This window comes from Xenia sp. Carnegie-2017, unplaced genomic scaffold, assembly GCF_021976095.1.
Source record: "Xenia sp. Carnegie-2017 unplaced genomic scaffold, XeniaSp_v1 HiC_scaffold_21, whole genome shotgun sequence".
NCBI classification, from domain to species: domain Eukaryota; kingdom Metazoa; phylum Cnidaria; class Anthozoa; order Malacalcyonacea; family Xeniidae; genus Xenia; species Xenia sp. Carnegie-2017.
In genome coordinates this window covers 8,035,484-8,059,424 of record NW_025813484.1, presented here as the reverse complement: position 1 = coordinate 8,059,424, position 23,941 = coordinate 8,035,484, and the positions used below count along the sequence as shown (strand labels likewise).

Below are 23,941 nucleotides of genomic sequence, written 5' to 3'. Positions count from 1 at the left end.
CATTTCCGACATTACAAGTTTACTAAAGCATCACCATGAACATTAACTGAACATATTTATGTTCACACAAATATGTTCAGTTTATGTTCATGGTGAGGCTTCATTATGGCGATTTTTGTTTCTCGTGTTCACGCGCAACATTTATATAAAGAGATATTTAATTCAACTAGTCTACTTTTATATAAAAATGTTGCTATTGTCTACTTTTAAATCAATATCGTATTCTCAAATATTTTCTGGCATATAAACATGACAAATCTACAGCTATCGGATATTTTCATTTTAAATGAAACTCGTTTTGATGATACTATATTGTAGCTTAAACTAATTATGTAAGATATCATTGATGCCAGAAGTTTAAAGTTTTATATGATCCTAACTTTAGCAACTTTAAATTTTTGAGGCAGTTGGCTGTATGAAACAAAACTTCAACATGTACAACATGACATAAAGTAAACATCTTAAATAGGCGTTTACGAACATCAACGTGAAGGATAATATCAACAAGGAAAAAGCTCTGGGTGACTTCTTTTGTAGGATAGTAAAGGTTCTTTCAAAGATTTATAAAAAGGATAGTTTTTTTGCAGAATTAATTTTATCAAAAATAGACTTCGTTGTGTAGCAAATTTAAATATTGTGTTAAAACAATTAGTTTTATTCATCTTTAGATAAGCATTATAAACAGTTACTTGTATAAGTATAAAAATTGTTTGAAATTCCGCATGATAGTCTTATATATTTTTAGTTGTACATCTTAAATTCGCATTCACAAATATTACAGCGTTCGCAATTTAAAAACCATGCTTTACATTATCACTCGATCATATAAGCAATTAATACCAAAAACATTCATCAATTTCATGCTCGGTTTACTGTCGGAAGTAGTTACAGTTTGACATGGCAGCAAAGCACATTTAAGCTCTATTGACAACTTTCAAAGTCATCTTGCGCTCTGCATCAGCTTGAGGCTGTTTTGCGGGCATCTTTAGATGAGTAAAAAGTTTTGGTTGGTGATAAATATAGTTATAGTTACATAACTGAAATGTTCTTCCTAGAACTCATTAATGTTTAATGAATCAATTCGCTGAAGAAGAACCATACTTTCAGTTTTGATATGTATTTGTAAAACATAACTCATGGATCGTTAAGAATCATGCTACAACAAGGTATGTTTTGTGTTTTTATGCTATATATGAAGGTTTGACGCATAATGATCAGGTTGTTTCTTTTTGGTTGGCCTGATGGCCAAAGTTTTGGTTATTGGTAAAAATTTTTGGTTAGTGATAAATATAGTTATAGTTACATAACTGAAATGTTCTTCCTAGAACTCATTAATGTTTAATGAATTAATTCGCTGAAGAAGAACCATACTTTCAGTTTTGATATGTATTTGTAAAGCATAAGTCATGATCGTTAAGAATCGATGCTACAACAAGGTATGTTTTGTGTTTTTTTATGCTATATAAGAAGGTTTGACGCATAATGATCAGGTTGCTTCTTTGCCAGATGGCCAAATTTTTGGTCATTGATAAAAATTTTTGGTCAGTGATAAATATAGTTATAATTACATAACTGAAATGTTCTTCCTAGAACTCATTAATGTGCAATGAATCAATTCGCTGAACAAGAGCCATACTTTCAGTTTTGATATGTATTTGTAAAGCATAAGTCATGATCGTTAAGAATCGATGCTACAACAAGGTATGTTTTGTGTTTTTTTTATGCTATATAAGGTTTGGCGCATACTGATCAGGTTGCTTCTTTTTGGCCTGACGGCCAAATTTTTGGTTATTGGTAAAAATTTTTGGTCAGTGATAAATATAGTTATAATTACATAACTGAAATGTTCTTCCTAGAACTCATTAATATGCAATGAATCAATTTGCCGAAGAAGAGCCATACTTTCAGTTTTCATATGTATTTGTAAAGCATAAGTCATGATCGTTAAGAATCGATGCTACAACAAGGTATGTTTTGTGTTTTTTATGCTATATAAGAAGGTTTAACGCTTAATGATCAGGTTGCTTCTTTTTGGCCTGATGGCCAAATTTTTGATCATTGGTAAAAATTTTTGGTCAGTTATATGTGTAGTTGTAGTTACATAACTGAAATGTTCTTCCTAGAACTCATTAATGTTTAATGAATTAATTCGCTGAAGAAGAACCATACTTTCAGTTTTGATATGTATTTGTAAAGCATAAGTCATGATCGTTAAGAATCGATGTTACAACAAGGTATGTTTTGTGTTTTTTTTATGCTATATATGAAGGTTTGACGCATAATGATCAGGTTGCTTCTTTTTGGCCAATTCTAAAACTAAAATACTTTATTGCAAAAACGATTTCAACGTACCTAAGAGCCTTAATTTCGAATCTAAATTACTAAACATTACTAGTTTATGGAAGCATCCCTATGAAGAGGATATTAAATCAGCAGCTCATTTATTTTCTTTCTGAACAAAATTCGTCTCCATATTACTATGCCGGCAGAGCTCAGTTAATCATCGATAATTAACTTGTTTGAAAATATTTTTATGTTTATCTAAACAGGACAACTTTCTTACTGATTGAATTTTGAAAAGTTTTACTGTAAGGATTAGTCGAACAGTTATAATTAAAGAAGAGAAAAATATTTGAAATTCCGTCGTACATATTTAACTCTTCATTAAATTATTTTTCAATTAAACCACCTACATATAGTTGCTTTGACGACGCATATAAATAAGAAACTGTTTAGTCAAACATGTTCTCAGCGTGAAGTTTATACCTACGCATTTTTCTACAATGCAATAACAGTTGTTATCAATGAAAATATATTTTTACTTTAAAATAGTTTACAGCAAATCCTATTGGTAGTATTTTAGTCTTAAATATTCTTTAGAAATTTCCAACCAACAGCGTTGTTAAAAAAGTATTTTAAATTTAAAATGAGCTTCCATAATGTATTTTGACCTACCCTACATCCGCCACACCTAAAGTATACTTAGTTATATATTACTGCGATGTTCTTTCAGAACTGAATAGTTTTATGAGACCGCTGGGTGAAAGAGATCCTGATTTGCTGTTTTGATTTGTGCTTCTTAAACTGAACTCTACAATGAAGCGAGGTATGAATTATAATGTGTTAGATATAATGCTGATATGCAATGTTTTCGAAATACGAATGGTTGACAGAAAAGGACTACGTTTCTTTTTGTAATGTTTCGTATTTTTTGGTATGTGATGGGTAGAGAGATAGCGAAAGCATGATTTTGATTCACACGGTCGTTATCAGTAAAGTGCATGTAATGTTTTCAATACTGGAGGATTAAGCAATGATTTCAACGTATATTAAAATTGGATTCCATTAAATATTGAAAATTTTCATCAAATGTAATAAAAATTGCCAACCAATAGTTACTCATGCAGATTTTTCTATAATGAAACCCGTCTTGATGAGGCGATAAATAACCGTAAAATGTAACTTATCGATTTAGAATTAATATATCATTATTAGAAAAGTAGGTGGACTCGCTTCAATACCAAATGCTGTGCTGGTACACAATTTGAAAATCGGTGTAAAAGATGAATTGTAAATGGATTTTGATTTTTACAACCAAATTAAAGAAGTTTTCTCTTTACAAGTTATTAATCTCAAAAATTTGTGATTTCATCAGCTTGAAGAATTTTAACACCTACTAGATTGGGCGGATCCCTTGTTATTAATTGGTGTATTGCAATTGATAATTTGAATTGCTAATCATAAGAATGTTTACTTTCAGTTTCGATACATTTTGGTGTATCAAAACACATGCAGTTGTCTATAGACAACGTAGGGTAAAGTAAACATGAGTAGCAAACACATTTTAACTAGAATTGAATAATTAGGTCAATGATTTACATCTAAAGACCAAACATTCGTAGCTGCATTCCTAAGATGACAAAGTCATTGAAGCATCTCAATAAAGCAAGAACACGTAATACGTAACAAAAAATAGGTTGATAAATAAATTCGCGCAATTTTTATGGAATGCTGACTCCGGCTTTTTTTCGCTTATGATGGGAAATGTCTGTGATTTTTATAAACACAAATTAGTTGCATAGACATTCCTTATAGCACATGTTTATATAACCTATTTAAGGAATGAAGTGCAAATAAAGCCGGTGTTTGATTTGAGTTTTTTTGTTATTGAAGGGTATAAAAATATGCCTTTAACACTTTCGTAGAATCAATAGGTTTGTTATCATTTTTATTTTTACATATTATATAGCCTTCAGTGTAAGTACTGTTCTCCAAATGACCATCAATTTAACTAAGTAGCCTCAACAATTAACTATTTATAAAAACAATTAAAACAAGCCATATGAAAGAATGTTGCTTTTTATAAGTAGACATGTCAATTTAAGAATGTCTTTCTCTCCTTGTTCTTGCTATTAATAATGTTAATAATGTGTTTAGCCCGTAGCTACTGCTGTCAAAAATTGCTTGTTGAATAATATTTCATGTAGTTGATTAATCAAGCATACGTGAAACCGCAAAAACTCATCGGGTACAAAGATATTTAGCAAAAGCTGATCAAAAACTGAATAGATAATTTTCAATGAGAATTTAGAAGTGTGTAATTTTGCTTTTAGTTTTCAAAAGAGGGAAAGGAAAGAAAGATGTAAAGGGTACGTAGCCATGAATAATCTTTAATATTTTGACTTTAAAAGTTGTGGAAGTTTCTTCCAATTTCATTGGCCCGAAACATGTTTAAAATAAAAAGTTTGTTTTATCATTGCTAATTTCAATTGCGCATCTACGTAAATAAAGTAATAAATTTTAATTCATGTTATAGATGAAAGAAATTAATTAATGAAAATTGTCCTATGCAAATAGTTATATTCTAATAAAAAATTACTCGTGTAATGTAGTTTTACTAAGAATCAAAAAGTGTTAATAAAGAACTTTAAGCCCAACTCTAAAATTTTGATTTTAAAAGTTCTATAAGCTTAACGTCACCCGTTCATTGGGAACCTTTTAGTTCCGAGCTGCATGTTGCATGTTTGCAGCTTGTTAACTCATGAATGCAATGTCTAACATAAATATATACATGACGTTATTTCTGAACATTATGAAAATTGCAGTGCATGTCAATGACGTAGGAATTGATCAGTGAAATTGTCGATCGCAAATATTTTTATATTCGAATTTTTATAAGAAAAATTAAATTTCAGTAAATTTTAAAAATCAAAAATAACTTCATTCTTTAGATGCAGGAAAATCGCAACCAACCATGGACAATAAGAACTTGGATCAGTTCCACAAAGAAAAGCAAAACGATGAAGTCGACCACGCAGAAAGCCTTCCTGATGTAAGAGCTATAGACAAACAACCCTCGACATTTCGAGAACGAGGTATAAATAATCTTAATAATTATTTGTTCTAAGATTCTTATTTAAATATAAAATTAGATCTTTGTCATTTTCTAAAGTGCCTTTAACTCTTTCGCACCATTTTATCTCTCAAGATTTCTCATTTTATATCTCAAAATGGCGTAAATAACAATGGGAGTGGTATTTTTTGTGCACGAGTATGTGAAGTATTTGACGTTCCTGTGTATAGGTTCCTGGTGATTGCAATCTGACATTTCCTTTTTTGTTTATATGAGTTTGTTACTCTCTGCTCAGCTCTAGTATTGCATTGGTTCCAGAAATATTTGAATTGTTTACATATTCTTAAAGATTTTATATTGCTTGAAAATATCGTGGTACTTTAACATTAGAGAGCTTAATGTAGCGATGTTTTGAAATTTGTAACGTGAAGCGAAAGTAAATTTGACGATTTTGATGACGTAGCCGTCTTTGAGGCAAAGTCAAAAACGGCAAGTTGGTTGTTTCGTCGTTTTTGTTTTTTAACAGAAACGTAGCAGGTAAACGTAATTTTTTTTCTCTAAACTGTGTTATGTTGACATATTATTCAAATAAAAATGCTGCATTAAATTAAAGGCAAAAGAAAGCTTAGCTTATCAAATTGAAATGACATATGTTTACAATTGCTTTACGTAGTTTGACTGTTAACTCTAATGGAACACAATAAATATTTTGGGTGATTTGTTGATGTCGTTCTCTTGTCGATCAACAAGTGCTTACGGCTATTAAAGGAACTTAATCTTTCACTTGTACATTATATGGCTAAGTAGATCGTTATTATATATTCAAATTCCATGTATTGAATCTGTATAATTAAAAATGACAATAATGGCCGCTTTTAGTTAGCAGTAGCGGATCCAGCGTTTGTGAAAATAAATTATAGTCGCTCAATTTCAAATTGAAAATAGTTTAAAAAACACACCATTGGTTTCAAATTTCTAAAGAATATAATTTTACTAATGGAATTGCCTCTAAATAAATTCGCGCAGTTTTTATGGAGTGCTGACTCCCGATTTTTTTCGATTATGATCGTAAATGTCTGTGATTTTTATAAACACAAATTAGTTGCATAGACAGTCTATAGCATATGTTTATATAACCTATTTAAGGAATGGAGTGCAAACAAAGCCGGTGTTTGATTTAAGTTTTTTGTTATTGAAGGGTATAAAAATATGCCTTTAACATTTTCGTAGAAACAAGAGCTTTTGTCATTATTATTTTTATTTTTACATATTCTATAGCCTTCAGTGTAATTGCTGTTCTCCAAAAGACCATTGATTTAACTAAGTAGCCTCAACAATTAACTATTTATAAAAACAATTAAAACAAGCCTTATGAAAGAATGTTGCTTTTTATAAGTAGACATGTCGATCGAAGAATGTCTTTCTCTTATTGTTCTTGCTGGTAATAATGTTAATAAAGTGTTTAGCCCGTGACTACCGCTGTCAAAATTTGCTTGTTGAGTAATATTTCATGTAGGTAATAAATCAAAACATACGTGATACCGCAAAAATTCATCGGGTACAAAGACATTTAGCAAAAGCTGATCAAAAACTGAATAGATAATTTTTAATGAGAATTTAGAAGTGTGGAATTTTGCTTTTAGTTTTGAATAGGGGGAAAAGAAAGAAAGATGTAAAGGGCACGTATCCATGAATAATCTTTAAAATTTTGATTTTTAAAGTTGTGTAAGCTTCTTCCAATTTCATTGGCCCGAAACATGTTTGAAGTAAAAAAGTTTGTTTTATCATTGCTAATTTCAATTGTGCATATACGTAAATATCGTAATAAATTTTAATTCATGTTATAGATGAAAGAAATTAATTAATGAAAATTGTCCGACGCAAATAGTTATATTCTAATAAAAAATTACTTGTGTAATGTAGTTTTACTAAGAATCAAAAAGTATTAATAAAGAATTTCAAGCCCAACTCTAAAATTTTGATTTTAAAAGTTCTATAAGCTTAACGCCACCCGTTCATTGGGAACCTTTTAGTTCCGAGCTGCATGTTGCTTGCTTGCAGCTTGTTAACTCATGAAAGGAATGTCTATCATAAATATATGCATAACGTAATTTCTGATCATTATTAAAATTGCAGTGCATGTCATTGACGTAGGAATTGATCAGTAAAATTGTCGATCGCAAATATTTTTATATTCGAATTTTTATAAGAAAAATTAAATTTCAGTAAATTTTAAAATCAAAAATAACTTCATTCTTTAGATGCAGGAGTATCCGAACTAAACATGGACAATAAGAACTTGGATAATTTCCACAAAGAAAAGCAAAACGATGAAGTCGACCTCGCAAAAAGCTTTCTTGATGTAAGAGCTAAGGACAAACAACCCTCGACATTTCGAAAACGAGGTATAAATAATCATAATAATTATTTGTTCTAAGATTCTTATTTAAATATAAAATTAGATCTTTGACATTTTCTAAAGTGCCTTTAACTCTTTTGCACCATTTTATCTCTAAAGATTTTTCATTTTATATCTCAAAATGGCGTAAATAACAATTGGAGTGGTATTTTTTGTGCACGAGTATGTGAAGTATTTGACGTTCCTGTGTATAGGTTCCTAGTGATTGCAATCTGACATTTTCTTTTTTGTTTATATGAGTTTGTTACTCTCTGCTCAGCTCTAGTATTGCATTGATTCCAGAAATATTTGAATTGTTTACATATTTTTAAAGATTTTATATTGCTTGAAAATATCGTGGCACTTTAACATTAGAGAGCTTAATGTAGCGATGTTTTGAAATTTGTATTGTGAAGCAAAAATAAATTTGATGATTTTGATGACGTAGCCGTCTTTGAGGCAAAGTCAAAAACGGCAAATTGGTTGTTTCGGCGTTCTTGTTTTTTAACAGAAACGTAGTAGGCAAACGTAATTTTTTTTCCTCTAAACTGTGTTATGTTGACATATTATTCAAATAAAAATGGTGCATTCAATTAAAGGCAAAAGAAAGCTTAGGGGGTGTTTACATGAATCCGGAATGACTTTCAATCCCGATCGAAACGTGATGTCAATCCGTGTTTACATGAAACTAATTGTTGTTTTTCTTCGCACTCATTTTAACCCATTTAGCCTCTTTATTTACTTACGAGCTTCAATTTGCCAGAAGACAATACCCATGGCACATGCGTGCTTCGTCATTAATCACAATATCATTCCAGAATGAAACTCAATTCGCGTTTACATGAGATAAAAAGTAAATTTCAATCCGGAATGAAATTTCGATCCGGAATGAAACTAGGAATGAACTCGATCCCGATCGAGTTGTGACTCATTCCGGATTCATGTAAACATGCAATAGGATTTCTTTTAAAGTGGAATGAGTTCATTCCGGATCGAAACTCATTCCGGATTCATGTAAACACCCCCTTAGCTTACATTTTGAGTCAGCATAATTAATATGTTTACATCAAAACGACAGTCTGAGATCCAGTTCCCCAACGTAACTCATGTCGTTCGAGTTGACAAAAACGTTGCAAGCTTAATTCATTAATGTTTTATATCAAAATTAGGTTTTTTACTTTTTATAAGTTCATATATGTATTAATTAAATTTCCTTTTACTGAGTTCATTGAATTAATAGATTTACATTCGTAGCTAGCTGTTTTTATCAATGTTTGGATTTCACATTTCCCTGTTAGAAACAAAACTACATGTCAAATCTAATAATGATATTGCAGAAAGTGATCGAATTGAATAAGAACGAAATTTAGTAAAATCTATAAACAGATGAACAGAAAGTTTCAATACAGACTAAAATAGAGTAATGTTTTGTCTTTAGCTGGGACAGTATTTAAGTCCTTCCGAGGAAAAAAATCAGATAAACTCAAGAAGAAAGAAAAAGACGCCTATGAAGATAAAAGCTTGGGGGAGAAAAATTTAAATACCACTAAAAATCGAGACGAGCGTAAGAATGGTAAGTATCTATTTATGAGTAATGACTCATAAACGGAAGGTAGACGATAAGATCTTGAAAAAGTTTGAAATATTTCTTAAGTTTGAAGTTTAAGATATTGGCATTACTGGCAGTCCTGCTATTCTCACACAGAGGGACAATTACACAAATAAGTGTTATTATATCTGTAAACTTTTTATTTCTGCGTAGCACAAACCCAATCATTCACTTTCAGAGACATAGCGATGCAATTTGAAAAATTCTCAATTCTGTGCTGTCTTCAATATACTTCCTCTAATCACGTGTTTCACAAATAACAACCCGAATTTTGTGTTCACTCCAGCTATTTTAACCAACAAATCAAATACATGTATAAATACAACGCGTTTATTGGATAATTCTTGGTGTGCACTTGACGTCATCAAGCATATTGTCCCTCAGTTCGATGACAAGCACTAATATTTTGGCTTTATTTGTTGACTTGGTAATGCACAATGGGAGTTTTGGGGTGTTTACGGCTCCGAAAATGACATTACGCAGAATAGGTTCAAAAAATTTCTCTATTTTGAAAAATGATCTTAACTAATGACGTAAAAAAACGCAGTTTTTTTATTCAGTGTTAACCTTTTGTGTGGCGTATATTCATGTAGATTTTCAGTTGTTTATCAAATCGAAATGACATATGTTTACAATTGCTTTACGTAGTTTGACTGTTAACTCTAATGGAACACAATAGATATTTTGTGTGATTTGTTGATATCGTTCTCTTGTCGATCAACAAGTGCTTACGGCTATGAAAGAAACTTAATCTTTCACTTGTACAATATATGGCTAAGTAGATCGTTATTATATATTCAAATTCCATGTATTAAATCTGTATACTTTAAAAATGACAATACTGGCCGCTTTTAGCATTAGCGTACCAGCGTTTGTCAAAATAAATTATAGCTGCTCAATTTAAAAGTGAAAATACTTTTAAAAAAACACTATTGGTTTTGAATTTCTAAAGAATATATTTTTACTAATGGCATTGCCTCTAACCTAAATATTTTCTAAAATGAGCTGCAGTAGTTTATTTTGACGTACCACTGCATTGTGCTTTCAAATTCTATTATATGTTATCAGAAGCGAATGGCTGAATCTTCCTTCTTTAATACATCAGAAGGTTGGAAATAGTGTTTTTAACTGTATGCAATCGATGTTGCTCTGCATATACCACCTTTTCTCTTGGGTGCTGACGAGAAGATATTTTGATTTTTCGCTGTCTATGCTACTAAAAAAGCTGCATGATAAAATTGTGTTTCAAAAAATTTTTTTGTCTATAGTTGAGAAAGAATCTAACCAAACCACGGAGAAAAATTATTTGAATGATTTTGACAAAGAAAAGAAAAACGAGGAGAACATCGCAGATAATATCATCAAAGAGGAAAACGTAAACACGTCAAATGATAGCATTGATCATGTAACGGGTACGTTTTCATTTGTTATGAACGAGAAACTATAGGATAGTTTATCGGGTTTAAAAACATACCAGATTGCTTTTTGTGTTGGATTGTATCGTACACCTGGCCCAAAGTCGTTTGAAGTTTGTGCAAAGAAGGTGTGAGTGTTGCATCTTTACATCCCAATAATTCACTTGTTCGGAAAAGTCAACAAATTTTGTTAAAAATAGCGACACAACAGTCAACTTTTATGTACCCCGAAATACGTACAAGAAAGATTATATTTCACAGATGCATCAAAGCAAGGCTGCATATGCATGGGTCTGTTCGATGCCAACAATAAACAAAATGAAAATATTGTAAAGAAACGTTTTCATATCGATTTTCTTGAACTGAAAGGGGCCTTGTTATCCTTCAAGGCACATCCCTACCTTTTGCCAAACGACGGGAAGAGGTCATTATGCCACAGTTCTTTTGCTTGGGACTCCACGGTCAAACGTCTCTGCATTTAGGCTAAGTTTATCCGAGAGCCGCAAGGACTTGTCGATTTCTAAATTAATCTCTGTAAATGGCGTTTCTTTTCAGTCGACAACCATTTTCAAGAGCTGATTCAGTAGTAAACTCTTCGAGGGAGACGCTTTTTATTCTAACATGCAGGATATTTTGAAGTTGGACTTAATGCGCGATCTACATTAGCTGTTTTTCTCTCAATTTTGTGCAAAAACACTACGTTCTGGAAGAATAATAGTTCTCATGACCTTTACTAAAATAAGGATTTTAGCTTTCTTCGTCATTCTCAACATTAGGTCGAAGCAGATATCCAAAATATCGTGGGAGAATTCTACTTCAAAAAAGCCATTCAAATAGTATTGCACAAACGTCTTAATATTTTAAAAAACTTCGTTAACGGTAAAATTTAGAAGACTTTTGATTTCCATGAAACCAAAAAAGATCGGAAATGGTTTTAATTTTTGCCGCATCCTTGGGAAATGCTAGTAACATAAAATCATGGCAGATGTCTTTTCTTGCAATGTTTCAAAGTTGGTATTTGATTTTATGCTATCTAAGATAACTTTTGTGAGCAATGCGATTTGTAACAATATTTCTGGTTGTTGTTTTTGCATTTTATACAATCGTCGCCTTAACACGATAAATAACTTCAGTGGTTCTAAGGGACAGCTTCAATCACTGCACGATTGTCATTGGCATGGGTATTCTTGAGCTTTTATAAAGCTAATTGTATTGTGACTTGTCTCATGTTCTCAACCGTTTAACCATCAGAAAACACAAGAATTACCTTTTGTTTTTCTTATATTCTTCTAAACAGACTAAGGCATTGTTTTTGTTATCGTCCAACTGATTACTTCTTTTTGCTTCAATTATGCACATTGAGTTAAGCTCATTAAAGCCAATCCCTTTCTTACCTAACCATTATAGCATCTGATATTTAGCTTGGGCTACATCTCTGTAGCTATTACATGCTTACCTGGATTTTCAAAGGTCTACTAATGTAGGCCGTATTCTACAACTATCTTCGTTAATCTTAGCAAGATCAAATTATATCAAATTTTATGATTTGGATCTTTTTGTAACACTATCATATTATCTTGGATGTCGATGTTTAGCTTAAATTACAGTTAGTATTAATCTTAGTAGTTTGTTGTAGGACGTGTAGTATACCCAAATTAAAATGCAATGGTTATTTGTTTGTAAATATTTTATATGTTTTTCCAATTAGGTGTAAAAAAAATTTGTCAGACTACCTTCAAATTAGGTGTAACTCCCAATAAAAGAAAAGAGACTTCTTATTAAACAAAATGAAAGGCATTATCTGCGAACGTTTAGGTCTTAAAACAATACTTACATTAAAACATGCGCGTACTTTTGGAACGTTTAATGACGATGAACTGACTTCTCATGACCAAATCCCAAATCCTATGCTAATGACTAAATAATGCTAATGATGGCCAACTATCAGGCACGTGAATGTAAATTGAAACCATTAAATTCAAAGAAAGTTGATAAAGTATGCAATAAATTAAATGGTTATGGTTCTAATGCAAGTGATAGTGACGACGAGAGCAAAGAAAATGACTTTGACTCAGATAAATTACTGAAATTCTTGAAGGTGAAAACCCTGTGGATGCTTTGTTAGCAATTTTTTGTTGCTCTAATAATTTCCTACGACGAGAAATAGTTGTTGAACTGAGTGCATGTCAACTTAACGTTCTGTTTATTTTGCCGGATCATTTTGATCCAATGGAAAGCCAACAGTCTTACTTTCAGCGTTGGAAAAAATAACAAAGTCTTCGAGAGATACTACGACAAGCGGCTCTGTTAAAGTGATCTTCGCGAAAGAACATCCATTTCCTGAAAATTGTCCTATGCAAATAGTTATATTCTAATAAAAAATTACTCGTGTAATGTTGTTTTACTAAGAATCAAAAAGTATTAATAAAGACCTTCAAGCCCAACTCTAAAATTTTGATTTTAAAAGTTCTATAAGCTTAACATCACCCGTTCATTGGGAACCTTTTAGTTCCGAGCTGCATGTTGCTTGTTTGCAGCTTGTTAACTCATGAAAGGAATGTCTATCATAAATATATGCATGACGTTATTTCTGAACATTAAAATTGCAGTGCATGTCAATGACGTAGGAATTGATCAGTGAAATTGTCGATCGCAATCATTTTGATATTCGAATTTTTATAAGAAAAATTAAAATTCAGTAAATTTTAAAATCAAAAATAACTTCATTCTTTAGATGCAGGAGTATCCGAACTAAACATGGACAATAAGACCTTGGATAATTTCCACAAAGAAAAGCAAAACGATGAAGTCGACCACGCAGAAAGCCTTTCTGATGTAAGAGCTAAGGACAAACAAACCTTGACGATTCGAAAACGAGGTATAAATAATCATAATAATTATTTGTTCTAAGATTCTTATTTAAATATAAAACTAAGTCTTTGACATTTTCTAAAGTGCCTTTAACTCTTTTCCGACATTTTATCTCACAAGACTTCTCATTTTAAATCTCAAAATGGCATAAATAACAATTGGAGTAGTATTTTTTGTGCACGAGTATGTGACGTATTTGACGTGCCTGTGTATAGGTTCCTGGTGAATGCAATCTGACATCTTCTTTTTTGTTTATATGAGTTTGTTACTCTCTCCTCGGCTTTAGTATTGCATTGATTCCAGAAATATTTGAATTGTTTACATATTTTTAAAGATTTTATATTGCTTGAAAATATCGTGGCACTTTAACATTAGAGAGCTTAATGTAGCGATGTTTTGAAATCTGTAATAACCACCCGAATTTTGTGTTCACTCCAGCTATTTTAACCAAAAATCAAGTATGTAAGAAATGCATGTATAAATACAACGCGTTTATTGGATAATTCTTGGTGTACACTTGACGTCATCAAGCATATTGTCGCTCAGTTCGATGACAAGCACTAATATTTTGGCTTTATTTGTTGACTTGGTAATGCACAATGGGATTTTTGGGGTGTTTACGGCTCCGAAAATGACATTACGCAGAATAGGTTCAAAAAATTTCTCTATTTTGAAAAATGATCTTAAATAATGACGTAAAAAAACGCAGTTTTTTTATTCAGTGTTAACCTTTTGTGTGGCGTATATTCATGTAGATTTTCAGTTGTTTATCAAATCGAAATGACATATGTTTACAATTGCTTTACGTAGTTTGACTGTTAACTCTAAGGGACACAATAGATATTTTGGGTGATTTGTTGATGTCGTTCTCTTGTCGATCAACAAGTGCTTACGGCTATGAAAGAAACTTAATCTTTCACTTGTACAATGTATGGCTAAGTAGATCGTTATTATATATTCAAATTCCATGTATTAAATCTGTATACTTTAAAAATGACAATACTGGCCGCTTTTAGCAGTAGCGTATCCAGCGTTTGTCTAAATAAATTATAGCTGCTCAATTTAAAAGTGAAAATACTTTTAAAAAAAACACTATTGGTTTTGAATTTCTAAAGAATATATTTTTACTAATGGCATTGCCTCTAACCTAAATATTTTCTAAAATGAGCTGCAGTAGTTTATTTTGACGTACCACTGTCTGTGCAGCCCCGTTTTAGCAAATGCATTTCTGCATTGTGCTTCAAATTGTATTATATGTTATCAGAAGCGAATGGCTGAATCTTCCTTCTTTAATACATCAGAAGGTTGGAAATAGTGTTTTTAACTGTATGCAATCGATGTTGCTCTGCATATACCACCTTTTCTCTTGGGTGCTGACGAGAAGATATTTTGATTTTTCGCTGTCTATGCTACTAAAAAAGCTGCATGATAAAATTGTGTTTCAAAAAATTTTTTTGTCTTTAGTTGAGAAAGAATCTAACCAAACCACGGAGAAAAATTATTTGAATGATTTTGACAAAGAAAAGAAAAACGAGGAGAACATCGCAGATAATATCATCAAAGAGGAAAACGTAAACACGTCAAATGATAGCATTGATCATGTAACGGGTACGTTTTCATTTGTTATGAACGAGAAACTATAGGATAGTTTATCGGGCTTAAAAACATACCAGATTGCTTTTTGTGTTGGATTGTATCGTACACCTGGCACAAAGTCGTTTGAAGTTTGTGCAAGGAAGGTGTGAGTGTTGCATCTTTGCATCCCAATAATTCACTTGTTCGGAAAAGTCAACAAATTTTGTTAAAAATAGCGACACAACAGTCAACTTTTATGTACTCCGAAATACGTACAAGAAAGATTATATTTCACAGATGCATCAAAGCAAGGCTGCATATGCATGGGTCTGTTCGATGCCAACAATAAACAAAATGAAAATATTGTAAAGAAACGTTTTCATATCAATTTTCTTGAACTGAAAGGGGCCTTGTTATCCTTCAAGGCACATCCCTACCTTTTGCCAAACGACGGGAAAAGGTCATTATGCCACAGTTCTTTTGCTCGGGACTCCACGGTCAAATGTCTCTGCATTTAGGCTAAGTTTTGGAAAAACTTCTACATTAGCTGTTTTTCTCTCATTTTGTGCAAAAACACTACGTTCTGGAAAAATAATAGTTCTCATGACCTTTACAAAAATAAGGGTTTTAGCTTTCTTCGTCATTCTCAAGAAAGATTATATTTCACGGATGCATCAAAGCAAGGCTGCATATGCATGGGTCTGTTCGATGCCAACAATAAACAAAATGAAAATACTATAAATTATACAAGCACTGTTTTGCCTGTCAGTATTATTGAGTAAACAAAGGGAGTAATATAAGTCGCATCCAGTCATTATTATCTTTCAAGGGATATACCCTACCAATTGCCAAACGACAGGAAGAGGTCATTATGCCACAGTTTTTTTGCTTGGGGCTACACGGTGAAGCGTCTCTGCATTTCGGCTAAGTTTATCCGAGAGCCGCAAGGACTTGTCGATTTCTAAATTAATCTCTGTAAATGGCGTTTCTTTTCACTAGACAACCATTTTCAAGAGCTGATTCAGTAGTAAACTCTTCGAGGGAGACGCTTTTTATTCTAACATGCAGGATATTTTGAAGTTGGACTTAATGCGCGATCTACATTAGCTGTTTTTCTCTCAATTTTGTGCAAAAACACTACGTTCTGGAAGAATAATAGTTCTCATAACCTTTATAAAAATAAGGATTTTAACTTTCTTCGTCATTCTCAACATTAGGTCGAAGCAGATGTCCAAAATATCGTAGGAGAATTCTACTTCAAAAAAGCCATTCAAATAGTATTGCACAAACGTCTTCATGTTTTAAAAAACTTTGTTAACGGTAAAATTTAGAAGACTTTTGATTTTCCTGAAACCAAAAAAGATCGGAAATGGTTTTAATTTTTGCCGCATCCTTGGGAAATGCTAGTAACATAAAATCATGGCAGATGTCTTTTCTTGCAATGTTTCAAAGTTGGTATTTGATTTTATGCTATCTAAGATAACTTTTGTGAGCAATGCGATTTGTAACAATATTTCTGGTTGTTGTTTTTGCATTTTATACAATCGTCGCCTTTTCACGATAAATAACTTCAGTGTTTCCAAGGGACTGCTTCAATCACTGCACGATTGTCATTGGCATGGATATGCTTGAGCTGTTGTAAAGCTAATTGCATTGTGACTTGTCTCATGTTCTCAACCGTTTAACCATCAGAAAACACAAGAATTACCTTCTGTTTTTCTTATATTCTTCTAAACAGACTAAGGCATTGTTTTTGTTGTCCTCCAACTGATTACTTCTTTTTGCTTCAATTTTGCACATTGAGTTAAGCTCATTAAAGCCAATCCCTTTCTTACCTAACCATTATAGCATCTGATATTTAGCTTGGGCTACATCTCTGTAGCTAATACATGCTTACTTCTGCTATACAGAGAGACGTACAGTAAAAAAAGATTAAGACTTTGGTCCAGATTTTTGACCAAACAGTGACCAAATAGAAAATTTTCTCACAAAAGAAAAGTACCAAATAATTATTTTTGAACTTAATTTACAGCTATACTATTCTTCCTAATCGTTTTTCTAGAGTAGGACCAACCATTTTTTGCTGGCTACGTTACTGGCGAAGCCGATAATATTATGTAACACAGTTTTGACAAAAAAAATAGGAATTAAGATAAAGCTTTTTTGTCTGTAGTTGAGAGAGACTCGAAGCAAACTACGGAGGAAAACAGTTTGGCTGATGTTGGCATAAAAGAGAAGAACGAGAAAAGAAAAAACGTTGAAAACGTCAAAGATAACATCATCCAGATTGAAAAAGAAAACGCCTCGAATAAGAGCGTCCATTGTGTGAAGGGTACGTATACATTTGTAATGAGCCATAAGATATAAGATGATTTATGCTGGTCTCACAACATAGCTACCGGATTGCATTTCGTGCCAGAGTGTTTTGTTTTATAACCGGCACGGAAACTGGCCTTTTTAAACTACGCCCAAAGCCAATGCAAGTGGATTGTGAAAGGGGGAGGTATGGGTACTTCATTAGCACTTCACAACAATTTACTTGGACAATTTTTGTTAATAGTAGCTACAATTCTCAAAAAAGACAAAAAAAAAACAAGGAAACGAATGAAAATGATAGTATAGTCTAGAACAATTGGATTAAGGCTTGAATATGGTCATAATAGTTTCATATTCGATTCACGCTAAATCGTCAGTGTTATAACGAAACCGTTAAAAACATGGAAAGATTCTCCGTAAATAGCATCTTGTAACCCTGGTGACAATTTCGTATTTTCGCTGAGTAAATTAAACGTGTTTGTAAAATTTGAAACCAATGACGATTCTTATCTATATGAACATAAGCAGCTTAAAGCTGAAATGAAAGAGAAACGTTTGCGCCTTGAATGGATTGTATTTTTGACGACGATTACCGCAAATGTACACTAGCTATTATTTGAGGGTATTATATCAAGGCGCACTAGATTTAGTTGTAGCTGCGGCTGAAAATATCTATCGCATCAAGCTGGATTGAAAAACTTTGGAAAAAAATTTGCGGGCCGAAAAGATTTGCACTTTGAAAAAAAGGTTGCGCACAAAATTGCCAAAGCTAGACAGCAATTGGAGAACATGCGGTTAAAATATGGACATGCAATGACGTAAACTTGTTGAAACCAAATTCCCTTTTTCACGACCAATAGCTTGCGATATTTAGTTTGGCCAATCTCTCTGTGAAATTATTTTCCCAACTGCCTGTGTTTATCTTAGATAGATCAAATTATTATTTTGATGGTTTGGGTTTCCTTGAAACAGTGTCAAACTGTGGCATAAAGTTTTGCTTTCTTTTCGCAATATACAGTATCGCCTTGCTTTGAGCTATTGTAAATTTTTGGTTGATTTTGAACACACAAAAGCACAGGTACACCTAAATTACGGGTAAAATTAATCATAGTCGTTATTTTTAAGGCGTGTGCTGTGTAGTACACAAATTTTAAATATAGCAGCTAAATTTTTGGAGGTCAGTCTATATGTTTTTTTTCAATTAGGCCCAAAAGAATTTCGTCAGGATTTCGAATTGGGTGTAACTCCCAATAAAAAAGAAAAGACTTCTCATAAAACAAAACAAAAGGCATTATCTGAACTATGCGAACGTTTAGGTCTTAAAACAAAACTTACATTGAAACATGCACGTACTGTTGCAACGTTTACTGACGACAAACTGACTTCTCATGACCAAATTCCCAGTTATATTCTTAAAATGTTAATGATGGCTAATCACCAAGCACGTGAATTTAAACTGGAACCATTAAAAAAAAGTAAAGTTATAAAATCAAGTAACGGTACTGATGTAAGTGATAGCGATGACAAGGATGAAAATGGAATTGAATCCAATGAAGTCGAAAATATAAGTTTGGAAGATGAAGATAAATCCGATGATGAAGATGAGTCCGATGATGAAGATGAGTCCGATGATAGTGATAATGAAAGTGAAGCTGTGGAAGGAATTAATCCTATGGATGCTTTGATGGGACTTTTCCATAGTTCAGACGATTTCTTGCGACGGGATCTGGCTGTAAAACTTAGTGTATGTCAGCTTAGCGTGCCTTTCATTTTACCTGATCCTGATGATCCAGCAAAAAACCCAACTGTCTTGCTTTCAGCGTTGGAAAAAATAACAAAATCTTGGAAAGATGCCACTTCCGAAGACTCTGCTAAAGTTGTCTACGCAACTGAACATCCGTTTCCCGTAGTGTCTTTTATCCGGCTGGGAAATGTGACCATGTCCAAATCGTCCCTAATGAACAAGATTATCAGTGATGGTAATGGTGATCATGATTTCTTTTTTCATAAAAACATCAAAGGTGGTGATGTGGAAAGGAAAGTCGTGGAAGGTTTAGTTGAACTTGTGTGGTATCTTCCTGGTGGAAACAAGGAGAACTCTTTGCAAAAGGAAATTTGTTTTACTAATTTACGCGGAGATGCTCAGAGTTTCAAGAAGCAAGTTAATGTACTTCGAGAGATATCAAACATTTTGTGTATTTTATTGCCTTCGAAAATGCCTGACGAACGCATGAGAAATTTTTTGGATAAAGCTATAATGTCTGAAGGTAAAACACTGCTGATTTTTAACGAAAAAAGGCAAAAAGAAGTGAAGAAGTACTACAAAGATTTAGAGAAGTGTCATCGAACAAAATTGTCTTCCTGTACAAAAGCATCTAAAGCAAATGAATATGAATTTTTCAATTATATTCGCAAGGTTATACAAAGCAATATAAAAGAGGCTGAGGACAGTAACAAGCAAGAAAGTAAACTGAAATCTTTAGCAAATCTCAAATGCCATTCAAAGGAAAGTGATGTTTACTTTGATGACGACCCAGCTTATGCCAAATTGGAAAAAACTGTGGAATCTTGGATTTCTGATGGGATTCAAAATTCAAAAAAACTGTTTAAGCTACAAGGTCATGTACCAAATTTAGCAGATTTAGAAAAAAAGATACATAATCCAACATTTCGTACCACTATTAAACGAAAAGACGTTGTCAATGAATTATGCAACGAACGGGAAAATGAAAAAATGGCTCAGATTGAATCTTTCAAAAGTATGAACAAAGGTGTTATTAAATTCCTTAATTCCATAGCTGTAATGAATGAACAGGAGCTGATTAGAAATTTGCATCATTTGAAGTATTTATTAGACAAAGCTTCTCTATCTGTGATGACAGATTTACATCAAAAATATCGTCGGGCATTACTTTCTGTTAAAGAACCTACCGAAAATATGCACAATGATAAGCCAGATTCACAAACCGAGGGAGAAAAGAATTTAAATGAACTGGAAAAATTGATATTAAAGTCTTCATTTGGTTTGGAGCATATCATTAGAGAGGTTGCTCAACTTTATCAGATTACTGATATTGCAGTGAATGATTATGTTGGTGCTGCAGCAAAAATTCTTCTTTCCGGAGAGCCTTTGGAATTGCTGGATGGTGATTCAGGTTACATACCAATGAAATGGTTTAATGCTGTTTATGAAGAATTAGAAATGCAAACAAATAACGCAAGCATTTACGTCATTTCTGTGTTAGGTATTCAAAGTTCCGGTAAATCGACAATGTTAAATACAATGTTTGGTTTAGAATTTCCTGTAAGTGCAGGAAGATGTACTCGTGGTGCTTTTGCTAGTCTTGTTCCACTTAGTGATCAACTTAAATGTGACTCAAATTTTGATTATGTTTTGATCATTGATACTGAAGGTCTGAAAGGAATGGCTGACCCAATAGTGAGAGAACACGATAATGAATTGGCAACTTTTGCTGTTGGTGTGGCTGATGTCACGATTGTCAATATCTTTGGTGAAAACTATAATGAAATTAAAGAGTTTTTGGCGATGGCTGTTCATGCTTTCTTAAAAATGAAACTTGTGAAAAGTAAGAAATCATGGAAGATCGTCCATCAAAATGTTGCTGCTAATGACGCTGCAGATAAGTTAATGATGGATAGGCGAAATCTGAAGCAAAATCTAGACCATATGGCAAGGCTTGCAGCAATACAAGAAAATTGTGATGATCAGTTTCAAAAGTTAGATGATATCATTGCATTTGACGAAAATAAAGACGTATTTTACATACCAAGTCTATTGAAAGGAAGTCCTCCCATGGCTCCGATAAACCCAAATTATGGTAGAGACTTGCAAAAGTAAAGGAGAATATTATTCAGCTAATGTGCTCAAAAGAAGTGGTCAAGCTAACTGTTTCTTCATTCCGTAAACGAGTTAAAGATCTATGGCAAGCCATGCTAAAGGAAAACTTCATTTTCAGTTTCCGAAATGTGATCGAAATCAGAGCTTATGCATCATTAGACAAAAACTTTTCAAAGAATCAGTAAAACTAATGGTAAATGGAATGGCTGAAATTGAAAGAAGTATTGAAAGAGACTTGAAAAGATGCACTACACGAAAGAACGAAAGAAATGTTGGATGAGCAGTAAAAACGTATATTTGCAGAGGCAGAAGAACTCAAGACGAAAATGGAGAAAGAAATGCAGATGTTTTTTGAAAGCAGTGAAGATAAATCTACCCTTGAACAATGGAAAGAAGACGTGATGGATAAAATTAGAAGGTTCAAACGAAATCAGGAAGCGTCTGTTATAGAAAATTGTGAGGCAACCTTCCACCATCTGCAGCAACAACAAGATATTGAAGAAAGGAAAAAAAATTATGAAAAACAACTTTTGGACAGAGCAAAAAATTTAGTATCATCTCAAAAAACAAATGACGAAGAAGAATGTAAAGCAGCATTTCAAAAAGGATGGAAAGAATGGATTGGCGAAGTTCCCCTTTGTGAGGAAGTAAAGCGTGATGTCAATGAATTTATGGTTTATGTTCTTCTACCAGAAAATTCTGATCTTAGTGCTGAGATGTCAACGAAACTAAAACCAAAAGAGTATAGAATTTCTGCTTTTTTTAATGCTGATCCTGTCATTGATAGAAATATGCTTGCATTTATTGGTGGGTGGGGTTCGAAAGTGGTCCAAAACATGTATCATTGGTTCATACACGATGCTGTGTCTAGGGCATATGTTATCAGAAATAAAGTTATCTCTGAGGGAGAGCAGTTTGCAGAGAGAGTTTCGAACATTGCTGTTAGATTTACCAATAATGATCTTATAACAATGTATGATGAAATCATTTCTACTATTGATAAAGAAACAGAGAAACAGAAAATGAAGTTTAAAAAACCATTAGTATGTGACATACTGTTATACACATTTGCCCGTGCCTTTCCTATTTTTGATAAAATGGAAGACCGTTATCTTGAAGAGCGTGATATTCAAAAGAATCTTGAAAAAACATTAAGACCAAGGCTGGAAAAGTATTTTATCAACCTTTGCAAAGAGATGGAGAAAGAAGTTTTGGCTGCGACGTCATTGGTTGATGTGCTTCGTGACCCAATAATGTCAGAACTTAACAAAGGCATTATAACAGCAGTTGATACTAAGCTTTCGACAAAGAACATGTTTAGTAGCAAGGCTCATTTTCATGCCAGTGTTTTGATACAACTTGGAGAAAACCCTAGTTTTGAATTGTTTGTTCCTTATTTGGAGAATCCTATTCAATTTTTGGAAAATAAATTAAAGGAATACGTGGAAGACTTTTGCTTGAACACAGGATCGAAACTGGTGCGATCTCTATTAAAAGATGAAGGAGAGAAGCTGAAGTCAAATATTTTTTCTGCCATTGAAGATGCAAATGAGCAAGCTAGAGATGAAATCGAACAAGGAAGCGAGAGTTGGAAAGTAACGAATTGGATTAAAAAGTTTGTGGAACAGTGTTCTTCTCTTGCCATCACGAAAGAAATGTTTGGTGTCGCTACAATGGATGAAGATTTAAAAGAAACTGATTTATTTGACAAAAAAGTTCGTGAGTTTGTCGAAAACTTTGTACAATCCCTAACTGATGCTGAACTGGATAGTGAAACTATTAGTAATTGGCAGCCAGCACCCCACGAAAGGCGTTCAAAGTTATTGTTTGGGTGTCGGGCTGTTTGTCCATTTTGTAAAGCTTTGTGTGATCAGACTATGGAGCAATCCAACCTTTTAGACGACGATGAAAATGAGACAGAAATGCACCAACAATACTCAACAGAAATACACCGTCCTTTGGCTTTGACAGGTTATCGCTATATCAACACTAAGATTTTGGTTTCCGATATTTGCACATTTAAAGTAGCTGGAAATGAAACATTTCAAAACGTTGACACAAATTGGGAACCACGTCCCTACAAAGATTATCAGTCAGTAAACGATTACTACAAATCGTGGAAAATTCCTCCAGATCCCACATTTGAAGCTTCTAAATATTGGCAATGGTTTATGGTAAAGTTCTCGAAACAGTTGGCGGAACATTATGAAGCAAAGGAAGCAAAAATACCTTCGAGTTGGAAAAATGTGACCTTCAGTGAGGCCGTAAAACAACTGAAGGAGAAATACAACTTATAAAAATCTTCATCAAAAACATCGCCTGAAGTCAATTTTTAAACAATTTTCTTTTTGTAACTCTGTTTTAGCTCGTTTTTGTTGAAAGATAATTTGATCAGTACCGGAATCATTTGATGTTTTTTTTGTTAAATAAATGTTTAAAGAAGTAGACTAAAAGTGTTGTGATTAAATTTTTGTATTGTTACCTACCAATGCGTTACTGAAATATGGCGATCAATTCGTTTAGAACTATACTTATAATTTAACAA

At 32.8% G+C, this 23,941-nt stretch overlaps 1 protein-coding gene across 1 annotated transcript; it reads left to right on the top strand.

Annotated features, from left to right (window-relative positions):
• The first annotated feature begins 1,252 nt into the window (after positions 1 to 1,252).
• On the top strand, positions 1,253 to 21,396 carry LOC124443523 (interferon-induced very large GTPase 1-like). The gene is made up of 14 exons (XM_046993976.1): positions 1,253 to 1,436; positions 1,591 to 1,701; positions 1,930 to 1,967; positions 2,124 to 2,234; positions 3,014 to 3,106; positions 4,614 to 4,649; positions 5,232 to 5,375; positions 7,615 to 7,758; positions 9,190 to 9,324; positions 10,629 to 10,772; positions 13,510 to 13,653; positions 15,111 to 15,254; positions 17,395 to 17,553; positions 18,743 to 21,396. The coding sequence occupies exons 5-14, from the start codon at positions 3,097 to 3,099 to the stop codon at positions 21,394 to 21,396; spliced, it is 3,714 nt and encodes a 1,237-aa protein (XP_046849932.1). The 5' UTR covers positions 1,253 to 1,436; positions 1,591 to 1,701; positions 1,930 to 1,967; positions 2,124 to 2,234; positions 3,014 to 3,096.
• The last annotated feature ends 2,545 nt before the right edge of the window (positions 21,397 to 23,941 follow it).

Excerpts from the sequence above, each read along its gene's own strand:
- LOC124443523 (XM_046993976.1), top strand. Across the intron at positions 5,376-7,614 it reads CTCGACATTTCGAGAACGAG|ATGCAGGAGTATCCGAACTA; the intron begins GTATAAATAATC and ends TTCATTCTTTAG. Across the intron at positions 17,554-18,742 it reads GAGCGTCCATTGTGTGAAGG|GCCCAAAAGAATTTCGTCAG; the intron begins GTACGTATACAT and ends TTTTTCAATTAG.